General features: G+C 31.6%; 1 protein-coding gene across 1 annotated transcript; it reads right to left on the bottom strand.

Annotated features, from left to right (window-relative positions):
* Positions 1 to 11,789: 11,789 nt before the first annotated feature.
* Positions 11,790 to 16,869, bottom strand: LOC129290617 (uncharacterized). The gene is made up of 2 exons (XM_054927445.1): positions 16,474 to 16,869; positions 11,790 to 12,415 (listed from the first exon to the last, which is right to left on the bottom strand). Exons 1-2 carry the CDS (start codon positions 16,556 to 16,558, stop codon positions 11,832 to 11,834), a joined length of 669 nt encoding a protein of 222 aa, XP_054783420.1. The 5' UTR covers positions 16,559 to 16,869; the 3' UTR covers positions 11,790 to 11,831.
* Between the last annotated feature and the right edge of the window lie 8,049 nt (positions 16,870 to 24,918).

The following is a 24,918-nucleotide window of genomic DNA, read 5'->3' as shown; positions in this document are numbered from 1 at the left end:
CCAGTATTGTAATACCCTCAACGAGATACAAAATCATATATACAAGCAAGTTTTCAACCATAATTTACATACACATTCATATATTCATTTCACCTATACTCATGCATCCTAGTTGGCAACTCAACCATAATAACTTATTATACATTCATTTACATAAATGGTAGTTATACCACTACCAATCAAAGCTACTCTTTTCTCGCTTCCCTTCTCGGCCTCCCTTTCACGTCAATTTCCTACATAACTCACATACCCGCATGTATATTCTTTCACAATACTACTACTCTATCAATTTATAACACAATGCACATAGTTATACAAAATATTTGTAAATAATTTCACAAATGAACAAGTAAAAGGGTTACTTCAATTACCTTTTTACCCTTGCTATCAAAGGGTTACTGATCACAATAAACTCCCAAAGTGTAGATTCTCATGAAAAAATTCTCAAATGCTCAATCTACATAATGCCATGTCCCTCAATCAGTTCTCAACACTTAACATAGGCATTAATTCAGCTAAAACGAATCACTTAAAATACAAAATAATTCAATTAACACCTTTTGAATTCATAAGTCTACTATCTATAGGCATTAGTCATATAGGCTATTTAAATGATCATAACAATCTCCTAATTCATTTATTTATCCAATTTTGCCATTTTAACCTAACTTTCTAGGCTAGTTGAGCCTAAATCCTCAAATGTTAACCACTTAACTCTAGACTAGTCATAAACTTTATTTTCATATTTGGAAGCCCTTTTTAAAACCTTTTTTTAGATTCCAACACTTTAAATCTCCCTTATTCAATTTCTCAATCAATCAAATTCAATAAAAATAGGGTAGAAATGAAGCTTAAGGCTATATGATACTTACCCGACAAGTCACTAGCTGAAGCAAACTCTCGATAGCCAGATAATGCTTGCCCTAGTAGAGATGAACTCCTCCTCCCCTTAGATATGTTTTCCATCACTTTTCTCTTCTAACTTCATGAGCTAATCACATCAATTTTAAGTGAAATATATGTAGTACACCGCAGCGCACGTAGCTTTTGCCACTGTGCGTGGTATCGTGAGGCCAATCTCACTTGTGCTCGCTCATTTCACCCCAACTTGCCATTCTATCCTTCAATCCTATTAACATAACAACCAATCAACACTAAACATCAAATTAACATCTATACCACAATCAATCCACTAATTATTAATTTACCCCTGATTAGCACCTAGTTTTCTTGAATTGAATTTCAGAATGGTACAGGTGACATTATCTCCATCTTCTAAATGCAAAAAATTTTACAGCAATTACAAAAGCCATTTCCAATTAACTCTATTCTCTTTTTGGGTAAGAGCGAATGCTAATAGAAACAAAGAGTCATCAGAATCAACACCTATTATTATCTACAGAATGGCTTTTGCATGCCCCTTCAAGAAGGTCACATCAAGACTAATAAACCTCCTTTAATCACTTTTCTAACTAACCTGCAAGAAAAAAAAGGAATAAATTTTAAGTGTAATGGTACTACAGATAAGAAAATAACTCAAATGGGAAAAAAAATTACACTAAATACCTTAAAAGCAATGAAGCATATATACCTCTTGCTAAACACGTGTTGCCATGCTCCATTGTATCCTTGCTCAACTCCATACTCATGTCAAATCTAGAATTGGATGTCCTCAACTCACATCAATAAGCTTATAAGTTGGCAAATTCATCCTTATAGCTCCTTCCATTTCTTCCAATCAATCTCTTTGCTTTTTACACCTTTGAATACTTACATGTACCTTAAAATCATTCGCTACATCCTTCTTCATGTCACTAATGTTGTATTACAGCCTCTCTTACACCTTAGTTCTGAAGTACCTAGTCAACCATTGCAAATGCCCTACTATTCTTGAAAACTCTAAGACACTTGTGCTCAGAATATAAGGTTTTAACTTTTAGCTCTAGGTTAAGTCCATCCTTGGATATGTATAACACAAAGAGGGAGGTTTTCTCGCACTTAGAATTTACTCTATGAGGTTTACTCTTAATACAAGTAAGTTTAATTCCTGGTTTATATATACCTATTTATTGCACTAAATACCTTTTTCTTATTGGAAAATGTAAAGTTCTAGCTCAAATTGGGCTTTACCATCCCCAATCACATAATCAATAATTACCAACGCAGAAATATCATATTAATAGCCCTTTATTTGTTTTCAAATCGTAAGATCTCAACTATTTAAAATATATATATATATATAATATTTTTTCAAATAGAAGGCTAGCGAAAGCACAAATGCAATTAAACGACTCTATAAGATATGACTTCTCAATCCTGAAAAAGGGCCATACACTGTGGCGTGTACCACATGTGTCGTGGTATGTGTTACAGAGTAACATGCTCAGTTTCTATCTATGCCATGCACCAAGTACGCACATCATGCACCATGGCACATATGAGACTAATTCTGCTATCATATGATAGTTAAAAGATGAAACTTTCACCTCGCTCCATTTCCATGTCCGATGTCTAATTAGAGTGATTCAAATATCACACACAAAGCTTACACCATATACTAGCTAATGAAATAAGTTGGAACTCGATCTAATAGTCCGATCTAAAATTGGACACCTAAGTGCAAAAAGTCACTTTTCTTTTAAAAGTTGCACCTAAGCGCTCAATTCTCATTCCTTGTCCTATTAGACCACGTCAGGCCTTGAACTTAGTCCAAAAGGATCACATACACCTGATTGACACTACTAATCACATATAGCCCATCAATTGCCCATTTTGTCCTTTGAATGCCACATTACACAATTGTGGACTTATATAAGGAATACACATACAACACATATTCACATATATTAGACTTGTTCCACTTTCAACCCTCTAACTCTTATATATAGGGCTTCGCCTTATTATATGGTCAGGAATCACAACATAATCGATTCTTCCAAATAGGGCTTTGCCTCACCATTTATGTCAAGTTCTTATATAACAACACAATTCATAATTAATACATAATCATCACATCAATTCAAATATATACAAGCGAAACAAGTTACATAACAACACAAACTTGCTTGAATATTATCTAGGCCTACCTATGTACCCTTCACTAAGGCACCCTCAGCGAGATGCAATATCATATACATATATACAAGTAAGTTTCACATCACAATTCAATACACATCATCTATGCATCCTAGATGGCGACTCTACTATCATAACTTATTATACATTATTCATTTATATAAATAATAGTCATACCACTATCAAGTGAGGCTACCCTTTCCTCAATTCCTTTCCTGACCTTCTCATGCTCTCATTACCTGTGTTCAAAAGTAATAGAGTGAGACATACATCCTAGTAACTCAAAGATAACCCCAATTACCAATTAGTAAGCAAAATCATAAACAAGCAAAAAAGTAGTATGTGTATCAGTAAAAGCAATATCATATGCATATACAAGAATTCATTCTCATCAATCTCGTTATGCTTATGCTACACATTCCTGATTCCACTTAATAGAGTAATCTCTACACTTAAACTAAGACTTCCATTCATATGAAATAGGGCATACCATGCCACTACTCAGACCAGGTAATCCTCTTCACGTATGAATAGTCTCCTAGGTCCGTCACAGTGGAGTTAAACTCTACACTCTAGATTATCAGGACTTCCTAACCTCATATAAAGTAGGACCATGACCCCTTACCTTAGTTTAGGGTAACCTTATGAATCATTCTATATCCTAGGTATAACATCCTAAATTTCTTAATCCTAAGTTAGAGGTTAATCAAGGGTGAAGTGAAAATTAAAGTAGAATTAGAGATTCAAATGGTTAATTGATATTTTGACTAGTTTATGTGCTGTATGAACAAATATGGGTGCTAGAAGTACGTTTCATGTTGAAGAAAGTGTGTATCATGAGAATAAATCTCATTGTGCCATGCGCCGCGATGCATAGACTAGAAATTTACTTTATAAGTTGTGAATTTTAAAAAATTTTAGAAGAGAGAAATTGAAAAACACACAAGACAGAGAGAGGAGAAGGGCTGAGGAGCTAGGTTAAGTAATTTTGGAATAGTGGAAGGTGATTCAAATCGGTAACTTTTCAGGTAAGCTACGTATAACTCTTACCTTCCATTCTACATAAATTTCTCTGAAAATGAATTATAGGAAAATTGAATCGGTGAAATTTAAGGGGTTTATTTCTTGCCCAATAGTAATAAAAAGGTTCTCATAAGTTAAATTAGAGCTTTGTGACTGGTTTAGAGCTGAATGGTAGAGCTTTGAACCCAAAGGCTCAATTTTAGCCTTTAGAGAGAGAAAGTTAGGGCAAAAATTTAATCTGAGTAAAATAAGACTGGTTGAGGTGATGTAATATAGTCATTGGGTAGTTATGGACTTAAAATGGATAAATGGAAAGAGTTTGCGGATGAATATAGCCTTAAGTGTTAAAATAAGTTTTTAGTCATAATAGACCAATTGACTAAAATGTGCCAAATGTGTTCAGATTGGCATATTGGACTCGTGAATAGAGAAAGAAAGCTTGAGAAAAGCTTGAGTGATAATTGAAATTTACGGGTAACATTTCTAGTGATAGAAAGGTTAAGGTAACCGAATAACTTCTTTTGTTTGACTATTCATTGTAACTGTATGTTAGTATACTATGTAGTATATGAAATGGTTTTGAACTCATTATGTTTTATAGCATTAAGTGATTGTTGTATGTGAAAAGGCTTTTAGTTGAAATGAGCATTGAAATATGCGTTTTAAAATGAAAAGTATGATTTATATATAATGTGCAAGAAAAATGCAATATGGTAAATGGGAATGTTAAGTGGTTCAAGAAAGCATGATTTGAGTGGTGGGAGTTAAGCCGAGAGTAATCAAAGATGATAAAGACCATATGGCAGGGTTTCTTTAGTACCTTGTTAGGGTGCAGTGTTGGAAAAAATTCTCCTTAGTGCCTTGAAAGGAGCTACATTGGACAAGATCTCCTTAATACCTATTAAGGTATGGTGTTGGAGATGAGAGACTCCTTAGTATCTTTAGAATATAGTGTTAGAGTCAACGATGCCCCATTATGTGTATTGGGGGAAATCATAGTCCGTATTGTGCGTTAGAACATCTTTGGCCGGATGATTCTACTACTACAGGTGAGCTCAAGACTAATGAGAGTGTACATTGGTCTGAGATAAGCCTATAGTTTCATGTCAGGGTGATTTGAAGGTTTAGTTGGTTGAGATCATGTTAGTATTTTATGTGATATGATGAAATATCTTAAGATAACACGGAATCCTTTAGTATTGATGAAAAGTTAGAAATGAAATGAGATATATGATGTAAATACTATTTTATAAGGTTTTAATGATATACTATGCTTACTTTCATATTTTTGCATGTGATAGTCAATAGGAGTCAGTTATTTTATTATTGAAATTTTTATCTTACCCCTGTAGTTACATGTTTATAGGACCGGGAAGTGATCAGGCAAAAGGAAGAGAGTCTGGACCAGCTTGAGTTGAGAAGTCGTGTACTCTGAGGTTGTGTAATTAACTGAACTAAAAGATTGTATATAATAGTACATATGAGTTGTCATAGGGTTGTATGCATTTATTGAACTAAGATTTGTGAAATCAAGCTCGATTATGTGTATATGTGTTGTTTAAGACAAAGGGGTTTTGATTTGAGTGTGTTTGTGTTGAATTGATTGTATGTGTTGGTAAATCTTAAGCCAAAAACTAAAGTTATGATGAAATGAGTAATTTGGGGGCTAAGATTGTATAGTGGATATGATTGCATATGTATGAGTTGAGAAATAGCCAAGTGGGCTAAGTTATGCTAAGAAATAACATAGTATGTGAAATTAGTAAATTGTGAAAATTGGCCGTAGAGGGGTCAAATTCCAATATATGAGTATGATTGTGATTAATTTTGATCAATCAGGTGTATTAGATCCTTTTGGACTTGGTTTGAGGCCTAGTATGGTCTAATGAGAGAAAGGGATTGAATTGAGCGCTTGGGTGCGTAAAATTTTTAGAAAAAGGACTTTTTGCACTTGGGTGTCTAAATTTTGATTAGACTATTAGATCATATCTAAACCTATCTTATTAGTTAGTATACAATCTAAGCTTCATGTGGGCGCTTGAATCACTTCGATCGGATTCTGTATGCTAAAATGGTACACACTGAAAGTTCATCATTTTTGCTGTCAAAATGATAACAGAAATCTAGACAGGCGTGCCACGATGCATGGAGACACATGTCACGGCACATGACACAAACAAGGTGAGCGTGTGGCTCTGTGCCACATGCCGCGACGCACTAACCATCTGCCGCGGTGCATGGACCAAAACTTTAGTTTATTTATACTGAATTGCATGCAATTGAGATAGAAATTATGCAGGTTTATGTCCACTATGTATTTGAGGTGTGTATTATTTACTTCCACTATGTTTTCTTTGATTGTATTGTAATTTAATGGATTTTATGAAGTAAGTCTTCGACCGAAACTTTTGAAATGAATTTGATTATTGTAAATGATATGAGTTAATGGTAACATCGAAGTCTTCTTATATTAAGTGGATATATGAGAGGAGGTTACATTTTTTGATTAATGTGCATGATGTGAGTTAATGGTAACATCATAGTCTTCTCTTATATTAAGTGGATATATGAGAGGAGGTTACACTAGGTCTATCATGGCAGAGACAAGCTCTACACTTTATATCATCAAGACTTCTTGGACCTCCTTTCAGTAGGGCTACGTTCCCCCACCATAATCCAGGGTATTCTCGCAAATGTAATGCATGGCAATGCACATGCCACCCCAAATTCATTTCAATCAATACTTACACACCTACATGCATATTCTTTCATAATGCTGCTACTCTACCTATTCACAATACAATACATGTAGTTATATAAAAATACTTTTAAATAATTTCACAAACAAACAAGGAAAAGAGTTACTCCAGTTATCTTTAATCATTGCTACTATGGGTTACCAATCACATTAAGATCTTAGAGGCATAAATTGTCATGAGTAACGTCATAAGTGGTCAATCTACATAACACATTATCCCTCAGTCAATTCTCAACACTTAATATAGGCATTGATTCGGCTAAATTGAATCACTTAACATATGAAATGATTCAATTAGAACCCCTTTGAATCCATTTATCTATTATCTATTATCTATAGTTTTTGGCCCTATAGGTTATTCAAATAACCATAACAACCTCCTAACTCATTTATTCACCCAATTTTTCAATTTTAACCTAACTTTTAGGCTATTTTGAGCCTAAATCCTTAAAGTTTAATCATTCAACTTTATACTAGTCAAAAAATCTTAGTTTTGTATTCAATAGCCCATTTTTAATACTTCTTTTATATTATAACACTTCAAAACTTCATGATTTGATTTCTCAACCAATGAAATTCAATGAAAATAGGGTAGAAATGAAGTATAGGGTTGCGCATTGCTTACCCAGTAAGTTACTAGTTAAAGCAAACTCTTGAGCTCCAGATATTACTTACCCTAATAGATGAGAACCTCTTCTCCTCTCTAGCTATATTTTCCATACTTCTCACTTCTATTTTCGTTAGCTCATCACGTTAACTTTAAGAACTTCTTGCATAATGCGTTGTAGCGCACCCAGCTATCATCGTAATGCATGGCATAGTGAAGTCGATCTCACTTGTGTTCACATACTATGCTCTAGACTGCCTTTCTACCCTTCAATCCTATCAATACAACATCCAAACAACACAGAATACTATCTCAACATCTAAACCACATTCAATTCACTAATTACTAATTTATTTCTGATTAACAACTAATTTTTCTAGATTGAAATTCAAGATGTTACACCCTATCATTGAATTGCATCATGAAGTTGTATATTTGTATGCATATCTATATAAGTTGCCATAAAAATGCATAAACATTTTTATTGCATTTGTATCATTATATAATGGGTGTATCTTAGCCTTGAGATGTGAATATATGGTAAACATGATAGAAGGATTGAGATACTAGTGCAAGTATATGCTTGGTTATTTTGAATTGATGTGATATGTAAAATTTGGCTAAAATAGATTATTTGTTGCAAAGGTACAAAATGGCCCCATTTTAAGGTGAATCAGGGCATTTAGATGGCCTAATTGATGCATGCATGCAAGATTGTAGTTATAACTATTGTAGGCGTATATTGAACCATTGGACGTGATTGAGGCCTTTACTGAGGCTCTTGACATAAATATGTAGTTTGAGATGCTCAGATGTGGTGAAATGATATAAAGTGATCATTTTGCATCTAAGTGTTTCAATTTTCAAATGAAATATCAAATTGAAATGAAATATATATCATTAGTTAGATTATGAAATAAACTATGTGGAAACGCTTGAATCACTCAAATTGAACCTTGTTTGTGAAAATGACACATGTCAAAAGTTCATCCCTAGTATATTGTCATAATCGCATTTGCTGTCATTTAGATACTGTAACGTATGGCACAGAATGACATATGGCATACATGTCATGGCATATGTGTCCTTTTGGATGAAAATGACCATTTTGCCCTTAATTTATCATGTAATATAGTTTTGCATTACTATTCACTTCCATTGTGTATAAATACTTATATTTTGGGGTTTGAACATATTTTCTTAAGGTTTTTGGGATCCCAACAATTTTCAAAGGTATATTTCCTATAATTTGTAACTCTTATTGGATAAGGTAAACTTAGGAGTTTTATATCTCCTAACTACCTAATTGTGTTTATTGGTGGTGCCTAATTGATAATGTCAAAGTGGATATTATACTTTTCTATCTAGATTCCTCTAGTCCAATTTTAACCAACATGAGATCCCCCCCCCCCAAAAAAAATCATTCTTCACTCACTCTCGACCACAATATGCACTTATTCACCTACCGCTAAATCGAATCACTATGTCTTGTATCATCAAGGGAAGATGACTTCTGAAAATAAAATGAGTTAGGCTAGAGGCTTCTAGTTGTTTACCACATGCAATGTCACAACCTAAACAAGGAAGCCAATCCCATGACTTTCAGATTTCCTCTGAAGTTTGAAAACAAAGAACGAAGCAATGTATCATGGAAGATTCAAATAGATTCTTAAAATCAAATTATTCAAATTAGGGTTATTGCTTGGATATTATCACCAAGATTATAACTATTTTTTATACAATATAACTACTTAAATTTTATAAGGGTATCAGTTTAATAGTTTTCATCTATGATCTATTGCAGTTGCAAACAAAATTTTAGTGGGAATTTTCACCAATCAAAATAAATCCTCTTCTACTTTTTTTCAATACACAATAGGTGAGTTGAGCCTTGGAAAATCATTAGGACTAAGACATACCATTTAATTCAAAGAGAATTTATAGAAGTAATGTTTACAAATCGCCTACTAATAAGGTTCTCATATTGATAACAAGATTTGATCACATGGCTTTATAAATATATAAAGTGCAAATACAATTGTTTCTTTCCAAATGCTCTAGCAAGTCATGAATTTTGTACTTATTGAGCATATTATTTTACAAATACCAAGTAGGAACAAAGTATAAGAAAAATAAGTCAGTGGACATAAAGTATCAATTAGGAGTCCGAGTTGTAAAAGAATTTCCCTTGAATCACAGGGTATACAAAGAAAAATCATATTTACTTGGGAAAAAAAAAATCTAATGTAACTTCTAGACATTTTATAATAGGGTAAATAAAATACATGACCTTCCCATTTTATTAAAATTATGAAAACTTCCTCTCTATTTTCAAAACTCATTTTAATCCCATCTTTAATAGTGTTAGGAATATTTCATTAAAGATTCTAAAATACTTAAATTTTCTATTTGCAGTTATGTTAAAAATTTTAAAATTGTTAATTTGGCCCCATGATCTAATTGTCTAGTCCCTCTCACAATTAAAATAAATAAATAAATAAGAATGTCAATATTTAAATAAATAATTTAAAAATTTTGAGCTAAAATTGATAAAATTTAAAGAAATATAAACATAATTATGTCAACTAATTTATTATATTAAATTATTATTTCATAAATTTTAAACTACGTGGTTGAATATTATTTAAGCCTATTTAATTAAAAATTTTAAAATATAAATAAAAAATTTTCAAAATATATGCATTGATTTTTTTTTTTTTGGATAATTTAAACGGTTTTTAGACAGTGTGTGTGTATATATATATTTAAAGAGGGATATTTTGATTAAACATATATAACTTAATAATCAAGTAATGACTAGGCAAATGAAAATAAAAGTTTAAATATAGAAAGGATGTTTGTGCTTTGTAATTTTTCATACTAAAAAAGGTTTGCATGAGTTTTAAAAATATATGAGAGGTATCTATGATTAAGGTTAAAAAAAAAAAAGAGGGGAGACAATATTTTACCCTTTATAAAAAATAACGAGTATTTAATTAAAAACATTGATATTCTTACGTACAGGCTCTTGAACGTATTTTGTAAAATGTTTTTCTACATATTTTTAATTTTTTTGGAGACTCTTTTAAAATCGATTTTCATCTTCAAATTTTTTTCATTTTTTCCTCTTTTTCCCGTTCACACGTTATTTATGTCATTAAAATTTACAATCACATTTCAATAAAATACATACACATTATTTAATCAAAACCCTAAAGTTTCAATAATTAGGGTCATTAATCAGGGCTGAGCCTATCGAGCCAGCCTTTTGAGGCTAGAGCTCGCCCTTTTAAGCTCTTTTTATATTTTTTTAATATTTTTAATATCAAAAAATTAAATACTATGCTAATTCTAAGATTGAAGAAGAAATATATAAAAAACTTAATATCTTTGTCACTAATGAGGTTTTACAAGGAGAAGAATAAAATTTTATTGATTTTGATGATAATAAAAATTATCAAGATTTAACAGATAATGCTAGCAAGGTCTGATTGTTATCATTGTTAATTTTGGAGTGTTGTTTTTTATTAGACTTAAAATTGTTGTTGTGTACATTGACTCAAATTTGCTTTTTTAGATTTAAGGTTATGTGTGATAATTTTTTTCATATTTTAAATATGTGTTTTCAAAAAAGTTTAATTTAAAAAATGAAAAAAAATATAATGCTAACACCCTAAGAGCTAGGGTTGAGTTGACTAAAATGAAACCCTATAATATAATTAGGTTTAACAAAGTTAGTCCATTTATACCCTAACCCTAACCCTAGTCCATGCATCCCACAAGGTAGATAAGTAGTTAGGGAAAAAAAAGTGTCATGACTCCTTAAATTTTGAGAATCATATTAATAACCCGTTTATTAAAAATTAAAAAAAAAGTTATTTTTAAATAATTAGAGATTTTATAAAAAAATTTATTTTATAAAAATTTTATAAAAAATTAATATTATTTTATATTCAATTAAAATAATAAAAAGTGATTTTTCATTAATTCTTTTTTATTTCTACTTTATAAAATAATTTTGTTATTTAATTATTTTAAAAGTTCATCATATTTTCATGTATCTCATCTTTTTAAAATATTCTCTCTTATCTAAGTATTAAATTATTCTTAGAAGTTATTCAAAATAACTTTTTAAAATAACAAAAAATATTTTTTATTCTAATTATTTTTAAAAATGTAAGCAAATCTCATAAAACCTCAAAAAAAAAAAATTTCCCAAAAATAGTAAATGATTTTTTTCATAAAATAAACTCGAACAAATGAGCGCTTAATTTTTTAATATCAAAATTTGGATATCAATCAATATATAATATAAAATATAAAGCAGTAAACAAACATCTTGTGACTTGCATTACCAAAGATAAGCCATTAAACCTTTTTCAAAAACAAACTGAGTACAGTAACACATAAAAAGAACAAGAAAAAATCAGCACTATTTTTCTCTCCCTCACTGCAAGTAGTATTGCTTCCACTGTAACACCCCATTTTTTGCTTGATCCCTGCACCACGATTTTCAAGAACAAACGTGGAATTTGTGAAACCATTGCTGAACAAAATGCACCAAAAGAATGATCCTTTATGAACTCCAACCATGCCTACTCCAACCTCAGCATGTGACTTATTTCTCAGCAGAGACAGAGATTTCTTGTCTTTAACAAGAACATTGGAGAAAGCTAATAGTGGCTCTACGTACTTCCTTTGGCAGCCTACGATTTGCCCCGTTATGGTGCCGAGAGTTGGGAGCTCTACACCACAATTCGGAGCGAATACTTCGGTGAAGTCATCTTCTGATGGCCTGCAATTCACCACATTGTTCTCTGCGCAGTTCCCTTTGCATAGTTCTACATACTGTAAGGCCATGCAGCCGAGACCGGCACTCTCATTTAGGCGTGGTAGCTTGTAAGCTGTTCGGTTCTCGTTGATGATGCTGACAAGATCGTTTGCTGAGTTTCCTACAGGACAGAGATCATATGTAACAAGGCCGTTTCAGCTTTCACATATGGCATGAATCATATACATACTTGAGGGGATATTTGGTTTCTCAGAATCTTTCATTCCTGGGAAGTTATTTCCTAGAATACGAAATTTTCAGGGTTGGTCTATCACAATATTCTTGAGAATATTTTCCTACATTCAATATTCTAAAGGGAAAAATGATATTTAAAGACCTTTTAACAACATTAATTATTTTTAAGGACCCTAAAATTGCGAAAGTTTGTAAAAAGACCATGGCCCTTGGCTGGGATCAAACTTTTTCCGATTGAATTTTTTCAATAGTCATCTTCTATATTTTCAGTACACATCTTCCACATTTTCAATAGTCATTTTTCTGTATTCAGTCTTTATTTTTTCAGAAGCCACCTTAGATGATTTCAAAACTCATCTTGTATGGTTTCAACATTGAAAAGAATTAAAGATGTGTTTTTCAGTACTAAAAACATGGAAGATGAGTATTAAAAACATCTTAGATAACTACTAAAAAATAGAAAAATTGAGTACTGAAAAAGTTAAAGATGAGTATTGAAAATGTAGAAGATGAACACTGAAAATACGGAATATGAGTACTAAAGAAATTACTCCAACTAAGGACTATAGTCCTTTTTAGATTCAAAACTTCAGGATTTTTAAAGGTAAATAATATTTCTCAGATCTTCCTTAAATGTCATTCTCCCAATTCTAAAATTGGCTCTACCTGTTTAGTAAGGCAAAAATGAGTGTGTTCGAAATTTGCACAAGTCTTTATGATTTAAATGTAGAGATGTACAATCCTATATGCTTTCCTTTTAATTTCCTCAATCTGAAAATTCAACCTCCATAGCCTAGTCATTATTAGTTTGATGAAGTAACATCCAGATTCATTCTAATTAACAACATATAATGTATTAAAACAATATTAAACCTAAAAGAAGCATAATAAACGCTGAAAACACAAAAAATTGAAGAGCAATGAAATATAATCCTTCAACACTAAGAAGAGACCTTACCGGGCTGCCTTCTTATTAATACTCTTTTAGAAAAAGTCAAATCTTCCATAGCATGATGTTTCTGAGACTAACAGGAAAATAGCAACATATGGACTAGCAGATTTACCAAAAGTGATGGATATTTTCGGCATCGATGTGATGGTTCAAAACAGTTCACATCATTGATTCACAATTACAATAAGATCATAGGTGGTAAATGGATGCTTACACAAATTGTAATTATGACTTCAATTGTTTTATTTTCCACTTCATCATGACCATCTTGGGAATCAACTATTATAATAGAAAATAATCTATTTTCCTGGTATACTTTATGAAAGACACGGTCCTAAGATACTGTAAGATCTAAAAGTAGTTGCCCTAACCCTTACAACAGAGAGTATTTATCAAGTTTCATTCCCATATTGATACTTGTTATGTCCTCTGATGTATATTCAAATACATAATTTTCTCATTATTACAGTATGACCAATCCTCTAATTACAATACATTACCAAGCCAGCCCCTTAAGATTTCAGACAATTAGTAAAATATATTAATAGCATTACTTAAACTTGGGAGCCATCAAACAAGTCCAATCAATTGTGAACACTACAGTAACATACTTATATGACAGATGTCAAAACTACTTTTGCCACAAAGCATCACTTCAGCAATTCATTTCTCCAACTTCATGGTGATATAGCAACTATCTTTAATTATACATAGAAGATTTCAAATCTCAGTTCTAGAGTACAGAGTTCTACTTTTAGTGTTTGACAAGAGTAATCCTCCTCTGTTCAACATCTCTGCTCTTCAAAAGAAAAACCAAGCCATAGGCCCCCTTTCTGAGGTTGCTCATCCCTAAAAACTTTTCTGTAATCACATTTTCAGTGAAATTCATTGCTCAGAAAAGAAAATGATTTTCTTGAATTAATTTTTTAATGGATTCTCAGTCAGATTTAGTCAATCTTTTCAGCAAAGCTTGTTATAAAAGAAACTATGGTGCTTCACGTCAGAAGGAGGTTCTAATTACTATACAAATGATGGTGTAAACTTCCAATTGATTTGATGCATGTGATTTTTATTCTTTTTACTGCACTAACTACACTGACCAACCGATTTTTGCTGAGCTTTTTTGTGAAGACAAACCTTCTCCAGAACTTCTTAAAGATAAGGCAGGAAGCCTAGAGATTGCATGGTTAGTATCAAGGAGAGCATCACACACCGGAGAGATTTACTAGGCCTTATTTCTTTATTGGACATTGAGAGAAAATATATAAATAGATTATTGATGTTATTAATAACTATTGCACATATAGATTCTAAAAATCAAATTATTTAATTAGGGTTAATGTTTGGATATTATCATTAGACTATAACCATTTTTTGGATACAATATAACTAATTAAATTTTAGAAGGGTAACAATTTTCAACTATGATCTATTCTAGTTTTAAATAAAAGTTTAGTTAGAATTTTCGCAAATCAAAATAAATTCTCTTCTTTTTATGCAAAGTGCAACTACTGCTGTTTCTCTCCAAATGCTCCAGCAAATCATGAATTGGTCAATTGTAACAAATGTCGCACAGTCAAGGAAACCAATTTTGTACTTAAGGAGCATATTAGTTTACAACGACCAAGTAGCAACGGACTATAAGAAAAACAACTGCAAATCCTTCCAAACTTCACAAACAATGATTTAGGAGTCCAAGTTGCAAAATAGTTCCCCATTAATCATCGGGAAGACAAAGAAAAATCATATTTACTCGGGGGGGGGGGGAAAGTCAGATATAGCTTCTAGACCTTTTAAAAGTAGGTAAAATAGCTGGTACCTAATTAGAGGCATTGAATTTCAGAATTCCCAGCTTGTTACAAGAAACTCAATCCACCTTTTAAAACAGGATATGACAAGCATTAAAACTAAATTTATTAATGTTGAAAGTAACGGAACACCATTTTGTCTGAGCATCCTCTAGGTGTTAGCACGCTCTAAGCGTTTTGAGTGAGCCAATGGCTAACAGCCCTAATAGTACAAGGTATGTTATCCCTTCCTATAACTAGCTTCAAAGCAAAATATGTGCCCTTCTGTGTCAAGATGGATATGGTCTTGTCCTTCACAAAGCAATGAAAATGGAATATAAAGTTATGCTTTCTAAAAATCAAAGCTGCAAGGCTTTGGCGTTTGGGTATTAGAATGCTTTTGACAAAAACAGAAAGTGAGTGGATCTTGGTGATCCATATAAATAAATATCACCATATGAGTGGGAGAAACAAGGAAGAATGGGCAAATGTAAAATGCTCTGACATAATAAGGTATGGCACTGTGGCTTCCAAATGTCAAAGGTTATCTTTCTGAGCAGTCCAGGGCTTTCATTTGTCAAAGAGTATTATTCCTAGTAACTGATATTTTTGCTAATTTGGAAACTGCAGTATCTTAGTGCATGCTTTAAAGTTATCATTCTATCATGACCATTTCTTTGAAACCTAAAGGTGAAACATTTGCAAGCAGTTCGCAAAAACAGGTTCCTTTGACCAATAGGAATAAGCACAGATGAAAATGTTGCTACATCGTCAGCTGCTTATATATCTAACTCAAACGATTGAAAAGAAAAACAGGAACCTTACTAAAGTTTCCAAGCTTCTCCAACAGCAATAAAACAAGCTAAGAGTCTATAGTGAACTTCATTAATTATGCAACCATCCTTAAAATCTAAGAGGGGACAATGATCGAAGCTTTCTAGAAAGAAAAAGTCTCAAGAAGCAAATATATACTCATCATTCATAACATGCATAAGTCACCCTATTGTCAGGATCTGAAAATGTCACTTTTAATTCCAAGGCGACAACAACAACCACAATGCGCAAATACAGTGTAGTAACAGCACTACAGTGTTCTATAATGCACACATTGTGTACTAACTAGTCTAATTAACTCCAGAAATCATCAGAACAAGCTAGCAGAAATAATGGAATTTTGACAAGCACAGATAGGGACAGTTCAAAATGTTCAAAAATTGAAGGAAAAAGAAAAGACAGTACAAGTACCATGATGCTTTGAGTAAACAAGAGCAGCCCACAACAGATAACAGAAAATGCAAAGCTCATAGCAGCAGAGCTTCTTCATCGTCATCACTTCAACAGGTGAAACAACGGGGTTTAAACTTTGAAGATCTATCAGGAAAATGAGACAAAAGGCAAAATGGGAAAGCGAAAGCAGCAACCTAGTTTGCGAGAAAGGGATTCTACGAGCTTTCAAATGCGATAAGAAAGAAAGAAATGGGAAATGGAAACAAGATTGAACACTGATGAAAAGGGACTAAAGGAAGGGAGGAATTAGGAAAGTGGTTTGATTGGGGATAGTGCTGCAGAAAATAGGGACAAAAGGTCCATACTTGCGGTCCCCAGTAGCCGCTGTGTCCTCACGAAAACAAATTAAAATCACTAACTTTATAGTCCCAACATTAGGGAAATATATTCCAGACAAGCTTGGGCTTGCATACTGCAAAAATAAATGAAACCCAGCTTATATAATTGTGTTATGAACTTAATTCTTTTTAATCACAATGACAGTATATGATACAATGTAGACAGAATTGACCTGAGTACCAAATTTTTTTTTAAAAAAAAAAAGCTTTACATATTATCTTATTCTTTCATTAAAAAGAAGGAAAATATCTTCCCTTCATGTTAATTATTTGATTGTAGAGAGGAATTTTATGGAAGAATTACATTCAAATACTTAAAAAGATACTTATTTATAAATGAGGATCAATAAAGGATGGATTGTGATTAAAATAAAAAATGAACTTTTTTTTACTTAAATGAAACTTATTATTAATCTTTTCATGTAAATAATTATTATTTTTTTAAGTTTCTGGACGTGATTCTCGCAATTTTCTTCTTATATGCTGAAAAGTCGGAGAAAAGCTTGAAGAATTCCTTTTTCTTTCTCAATCAGTGAGTGTGAGGACCCCAAATTCTCGATTATATTGTTGTGTCCAACTGTGCAGAAAGTAGGTATTACGTGGGACCGTATGATGTGCGAGAGAGAGAGATTTCTCTTCACACCTGAACCACAGTGTGTTTTAAAAAAAAAAAAACAAAAGTCAAACAATAAATTATACTTCCTTCATTTAAAAATATAAAATATTTTTAATTAAATTTTATTCTCTCAATTGAGTAATTATTTACTTTCAAACTAACCATATCTTTTTATATTTATTTTTATTAAATACCATACAATAAATATAAAGTCATTCATCAATAAGAATATTTTTGAAAAAAAATAATAATTACACTTCGAAAGACTAAAAATACATTACATTTTTAAACATCCAACTCCTCAAAAAATATTTTATATTTTTTAACAGAAAAAATAATTAATAAAAGTTACAATTCATAGGTTAACAAAGGTAAAGGAAAAAAAATAAAAGAATACTAGAATGTGTTGATTAATATGTTTCATTGACATTAAGGTAAAATAACAGAGTATATGTTGAATGTCATGCATGATGACACTTTCTCCTAGGGCAGACTATGGGAGCAAGAAATTTTCATTGTACATGATAATCTTCAAACCTCAAACCTCACAACTTCAAATGTCTTTTAACAGATAGATTGACGGTATCTATCATCCAGTGCAAGACGTTGCGAAAAACAAACATACAATGTTTTTTTGATCCAACATTTAAGATAAAATAGTTTGCAAGGAAAAAAATATTCAAGATAAAATGTACCTTATTTGAAGAGCTTTCAAGCTCTCTCCAACATGAATATTATATACAACATATAACAAACTACAATCCAATTTTCCTTGCAAATTCATTATATTATCCTATCCCTCTCTTTTAAACTTTATGATTCTTGTTACAATATTAGAAACCAAGGTACTAAATATTGAACCAATCATTGAATTGATTAAGAAAATGTTTAAGAGTCAGTGATCCAACTAAAAGTCAACCTAAAATTAAATTAGTAATTATTAAAATAATATATTTTAATTTAAATATACAAAAATATTAATGCATAATAAACTAAGAAAAATAGTAATATTCAAATAAAAAATTGCTATCCATAAAATCTTAGATATGTCTTATATCATTTTTAACAATAATAAGATGTAACATCATTAATATTAAAAATATTAATTAAGGGATTTAGATTTGATTTCAGGTTTAATATTTAGAAGAAAAAATGGAGAAGAGGAAAGTAAAAAATAATAAAAGTAACCTGCCTTAATCCATTAACTCACTGGGTTGACCAGATTATCTTGGGTTTACAACCTCCCTGGTCCAACTCATCAACTAGATCAACCTAGTGGCTGGTCCAATTGATCGATTCAGTCTAATTTTTGTACCATGTCTAAAATTAAAATATGATCCCCCACATGTTAACCAAACACTGATCATGAAATTTAGTAGCAAATGTTGGACTAGGACCCCACTTGCATCTAATGAAGATGTGGATTATTGATAACATTGTGGTTCAAAATGGACATCAGATCATTTCTTAATTCTTCCAATGTAGCTCTAAGTCTACCTATGGTGATGGAGTAATGTACCATTATTGGTTCTTAAAAATGTTGACCTTGGAATCTGATAATTACTTTACAAAGGAATATCTTTTGCAAATGGGCTCAAACGGACCCAGAGGTAACATATGCTAGTGGGCCAGGTATTCACAAACGAAAAGTTAAGTGTGAATGAAGGTGAAGTAAAGGAGCTGGTAAATACGAGTGTGAAGATTTTTTTAAAGGGTCTTTCTAACGTTTTATTTCCCTCTAGCTATTGTCCTTGTGAAGGTGGAGTTTCTCCTTCTTTCTATGATTATGTACTGTCATTCCCTTATTTCAATTTCAATATTCATGTAACTTTGTTGTCTCCTTTAATTTGTTCTTGAAACTATCATTTGGATTGGAATTATCATTAAGATATATAGTTTAGCTGTGCATTATCATTTTAGTAAATTTTTGAGTTCATAACATTCTTATCCTCCAAATTTATGCAATAAAATAATCTATCCAATAATTATTGTGGAGGTTGTAAATTCATAGGTCTACCAACACTCTTTTTAGCTTTATCTCCAACTTCCTTAATTCAACAACATTGCTGAAAACCCTATTCTGAGATTGTAAGGGATACTTGTATATATATAAACAAAAAATAATTGTCATCCCCAGCTACCCAAAAAATAAGTTGAGAATACTTCCATATACATCATAAGTGTAGTTGTATATGTATATAAAAAAAATAGAATGCTAGTATCTTTCAAGTTAGATTAGGGTTCTTGCACGCTTACTCTTGCAGATTATATGTAGGTGCAGCTTATCTGCTGATATACACAAGACTGGTTTTACCATTCTATTCAAACAATTATTGTACTCCAACATCATCTACAAGATCTATCAATGTGGTGAATCAATCTCAACAGTGAATTTTTTTGTCACTGTCATTACCTTTATGACAAACTTCTAATGATATAAATGATCTAAGCTTTGCATATATCATTCCTTCTATTATGGTTCTTGCAATTGTATTTCCACTCTCATACTTCATACTACTCTCAACAGTGCTCAAAAATTGACCCCATAATGTATGAAAGAAAATAATTTCTATGTTAGAATTACTTGCCATCTCTCTTGTACTAATTTGCAATGAACAAATTAATCTAAGAAAATGTTCACATATAGAAACCCAACTTTTATTTTATACAAATGAACATTCAATATAAACAAGTGGTGTTTGTTACTTATGAAGATTTTAAGAACAATTGAACTGACAAAACCTCTAAGAACATGAAGTGAAAAAAGACTTCGGATAATAGGCTTATTTATTTTCTTCTTTTATATTCAATGTAAAAACTATGAGAGCTTAATCACATGTATTTAAAATGGTAAGAATGCATTATTTTAGAACTAACCTTGGGCTCACAAATCCTTTGATCTTAAGTGTCAATTATTAGAATGCACCTAAACTCATTATTCCAATTCATACTTGATTTGGCATGATCCACATGTGTTTTGGTTATCCTTAGTGTATGATAGGACTTAGTAGATCCAATTTAAGCATGGACTAGAATGAATCTTGCTTAAATTAGACCATAGAAGTTAGAAACTATACTATAATTCATTCTATGCTTGAGTCATAGTGATCCATGCATGTTTTGGCAACTAAGTATGGGAATTGTCTTGGAGATGCTTTTATGTTCTAATTCATGCTTGAGTGTACTTTATACTCACACTTGAATTGTCCAAGTATGTCAGCTTGAGTTTGCATAAGACATTCCACACCTAGATCAAGTTGATCTATGCTTGAAATGTGACCTACTTGTCTTGGGTTCAAGTTTGACCTTAGTAAGCCTTAGAAACAAGCAAGCCAAAATTAGGAGTATTCACGGGATAGGATAGGATTGGGACACCCTTGTCTTGTGTCCCATCCTAAAAAATTATTGGGATTAAATTGTTTTCCCTTGTCTCGTCTTATCTTGAAATTCATCATTTCCTATTAAGAATTGGGACAAGATCGGGTTAACGTCCCATCGTCTTGTTAAAGTGGACAATGTGGGAGAAAAGCCTAGATAATAACTTTCATTAATTAAAATTTTAAATCAGATAACTTATTAAGTTTAAAACTAAAACAATACAAGTACATAAATCACAACAATTATTGAATGACATCAATCACAACTACAAATGTACAAGTTAAAGTCAAGTATACATAAAACATAACACATTATGATAGAAATTACAAGTGATCTCTAGACTATAAAAGCAACAACAACAGACAAACTCAACACAACATCAAGTCATTGTTCTTTTTCTTTAGTTATAAGCCAGTAACTTTTCCTAAAATAAAGCAAGAAATACGATATAAACAAAAGTTATTAAATAGGTAGATATAAGAATAAATTATATTAATATAATTAATATATTATAAAGAAAGATATTAAGATGTATTTCTTACTCTACATCATTAAAATTATCAATATAAAAAAAATTTTAGTTTTAAATAAGAATAGCAAGTATTGAAATTATAATTAATATAGGTATAAATTATATTAATATAATTAATATATTTAATGTATATTTTTTAAAAAAATAATATATATCTATATAATATTTTGGGATAAGATGGGACATTTTGAGGGTAATCCTGTGTCCCATCCCGTCCCGAACTCCTTTCCTGTCCTATCCTGTAAAGTCTCGTCCCGATTATCTTTGGGCTGAGATGAGACCTGTCTGGATATGTTTGGGACGAAACTGAGCAAATTAAGATAGGTACAAGTTGAACACTTCTAGCTAAAATCAAGCATGTTTTATTGTTTTCCAAGCGTGTTTTATATAGAGAAGCCTGGTGCTTTTGTCATCCATTCTACACTTAAAAATCATGAGTACATATGCGTGATTTGTCACATAGAGAAGCTAGGTGCTTCTATCATCTAAATCACGCTTGAGAGAATTATAGCCCCACACTTGAAATGTCATTATGAAATATACCATATTGGACAAGCTTATTCCACAAGCGGAGAGGACCAATTCATGCTTGAATTGGACTCTAACACTACATTAAATGCTTCATGGGATAAATGGCTTTTTCTGATGTTCTTCACTTCTACACGTCTCTAATGGCTATAATTACCTTTTTAAGTGTCCCTAACAATCTAAACTATCTTAAACTATATACAGGACCTTACTTAAGTTGGTAGGTAACCTTCTTTAACCATTCTTATTCTGTATTAAGTATCAAAGTGCTAAACTTCTACCATTATACATTTAGTTTATGTGAAATAACATCTCAACAGGTTTATAGGCCATAAATGTATTATCTAGCATTTTGAGAGTTATATTTGTGAGTGCCTAAATTGTTCCTATCATCTCATTGTGTGAGAATTGTCCAGGAAATACTTTCTACTTATTTATAAGTGAATTAAGGGCTGTTTATCTCTTAAGTTATTACAAAGAAGAAAATTTCTCTGTGAAGGTAATTGTTGTTAAGAGGAGAGTTCTGTTGTGATTAAGAGACTCACAGGTGTTGTGAGAGGCTTGTAAATGGCTAACAAGTACCAAGTAAATTTATAGATTGTATTGTGATGGAAAGTACCCATTAAATCTTGTGCATTTAGTGAAAAATCTCATGAGTGATTTTGAGGATTGAATGTAAGCCAAGTGGTTAGGCAGAACCAAAATAAATTCTTGTGCAATCTCTACCCTTAACTTTTTATATTTACATTTTAAAATTTTACTCTCTCTCTCTCTCTCTCTCTCTCTCTCGGCTCTTTAACTTGAAGTTGTGAAAACTGTGCATGTGCTTTTATTGCTTTTATTTTCACTACTCCAAACTTGATTGTGAAAATATTTATTGTGCTTATTTGTTAAAGAAGTTTAGGAAACGTTCTTAAAATAGAAGTATTTGAGTTTTGTACTCACTTATTTTAATTCCAAACTTCTTGGTGTACCTTCTAACTATGTTAAAGCTTGTGAAAATCTTTGTTTAGTTAAAAATTTTCCAGACATCCAATTCACCCCACTCTTAGGTGTTTTTGTCTAATCTTATAAAGTCAACTTTCATGTTTTCAAAACTTATAATCTAGTATTTCTGATAGGCATCTTCATGATAATGGATAAGTCATGAATTCCTTAATTCACATGTGAACATTTAAGGAGTTAAGTTAATTATGTGCATGAGTAAGGAGAAATTAATATTAATATTAATATGCACATAAAATAATGAAACATTTTATGAGGTAGCCAAATGTTTCAATAGGGACTTACACAAGTGAAGTATTTTTAGCATGTTATGAGGAGAGGTCTATCCTAAGTGAAATGTCCCAAAATATTATTCAGATCAAAATTTTGTAGAAGTACATGCAAAAACTTGGATCTGCTAAGCACGATTCTTAAGGAATTTAGTAAAAGATGATAGTCGACCCCATACTTAAAAAAGTATGCCAAGAAGTCAAAGGAGGAATGACCATGCCACTTGTCATTAAAGGAGAAAAGATTGTTCAAAATTCATCTTTTAATTAAATAAAAGAAAGTGGGAATAAGGATAAAAAGAAGATACCATGCAAGCCACAAATTACAAACATGTCATTAATGAGTCTTCTCAAGGAAGTTATTTACTTTAAGAGAAGACCACTTCATCCACCTAATGTCCACTTCGTCTAGCCACTTTAGAGAGAGAGGAAGAGAGAATTTTCAAAGTAGAGAGAGAGAAGAGGAAGAAGGAGATCTTGAAGTTCCAAGCCAAACCATCAAGGTAGACCATGATTTCTTCAAGTTCTCTTCTACTTCCCTTACTCCCCATGCTTGCATGTGAGTTTTGCGAGGTTAATCCTCTTCTTCCTCATATGAATGTAGGCATTGAGTGCTAGGAATGGTAGAGAAGTGTCACTACCATAGAACCAAGTAATCAAAAAAGCTCCCATAGATATATTTTAAAAAAAAAAATTAAAAAGCAAGTACTGTCTCGTAGATACAAATTTTTAAAAAAAGTAGATTAGCAACATTTTTAATTAAAAAATAATACTTTTTTAAAAATATTAACTTATACCTTCTAAAGTCTTACTAAATAGAAAACCTCTTGTAGAATCGTACATACTAGAGCCTTTTTTGTTAGAAATGTTTTAGTAAGGTATTTATATTTTTTATTTTTTTTAATTGAATCCTTTTTATTAGAAACCTATCCCTATCTTACAGCTCGAAACCTCACATTGTTGTCTCCAAAATAAGGTCTGTTGTTTGAGGTTGTGCTCCGCTCATCCGACAAGTTCATAATCTACCTTCCATCTGAGTCCTTGATTTACTACTATGCTTGTTCAACTAGCTTCTACATCCAGCATCTATGCATTCAATCTATTATAGATCATGAGTTCCTCTAGTCATCTTCTAATCAAGCTTGTAGCCATTATTCTTGATCCCTTATTCAAGATCTAGTGTTGCTCTCATCTTCTCATGTCTAGATCTACCATGGCATCCTTGCATTTAGATTTGTTGAAGGTCAGGTGATGTCATTGCATTTTAGTCCATTAAAGCCACTAATGTCATCACATTAAGGTTCATTAAAGCTTTATAGCATCCTTATGTTAAGGATATTGTGATTTGGTCTTTTTTTTAGCAAGATTCTCCTCCTCTTTGCTCTTGTTTCAACCTCCCTTCTCATATTTTCCTGATCATCTTTACTTTTCTTTTGCCTCCATTCTTGTGTTCTTTGGTCCTTGCTTCAGGTTTCAAGTTTTAGTAATTTTTAGATTAAACTTTTTGTTTAGGTATAGGTTATATGACATTACCATTAATTTTTTTGCCCTGTAGTTGTGTAAGTATGCACAAAAACCCATTATCATTCTAGTGTCCATTATGTTCAATTATTACATGCATGGCTAGTCTGTGTAACTAGATGATTGTAATTTCCTATCAAGATATGTGTTATGATTGAATCACATCAAACCATTTATCTTTACAGTTTAAGACATGATAGGCCTTTCACAATATCA

Source organism: Prosopis cineraria, unplaced genomic scaffold (genome assembly GCF_029017545.1).
Source record: "Prosopis cineraria cultivar Desert tree isolate PC_DT_omini unplaced genomic scaffold, ASM2901754v1 PC13, whole genome shotgun sequence".
Taxonomy (NCBI): domain Eukaryota; kingdom Viridiplantae; phylum Streptophyta; class Magnoliopsida; order Fabales; family Fabaceae; genus Prosopis; species Prosopis cineraria.
The sequence above is the reverse complement of the archived record's forward strand: the minus strand, read 5'-3'. Positions and strand labels throughout refer to the sequence as shown.

Coding starts and splice junctions, on each gene's coding strand:
- LOC129290617 (XM_054927445.1), bottom strand. CDS start 16,558: ATGACGATGAAGAAGCTCTGCTGCTATGAGCTTTGCATTTTCTGTTAT. Junction 12,416..16,473: donor TGTTTACTCAAAGCATCATG/GTACTTGTACTG, acceptor TCTGTCCTGTAG/GAAACTCAGCAAACGATCTT.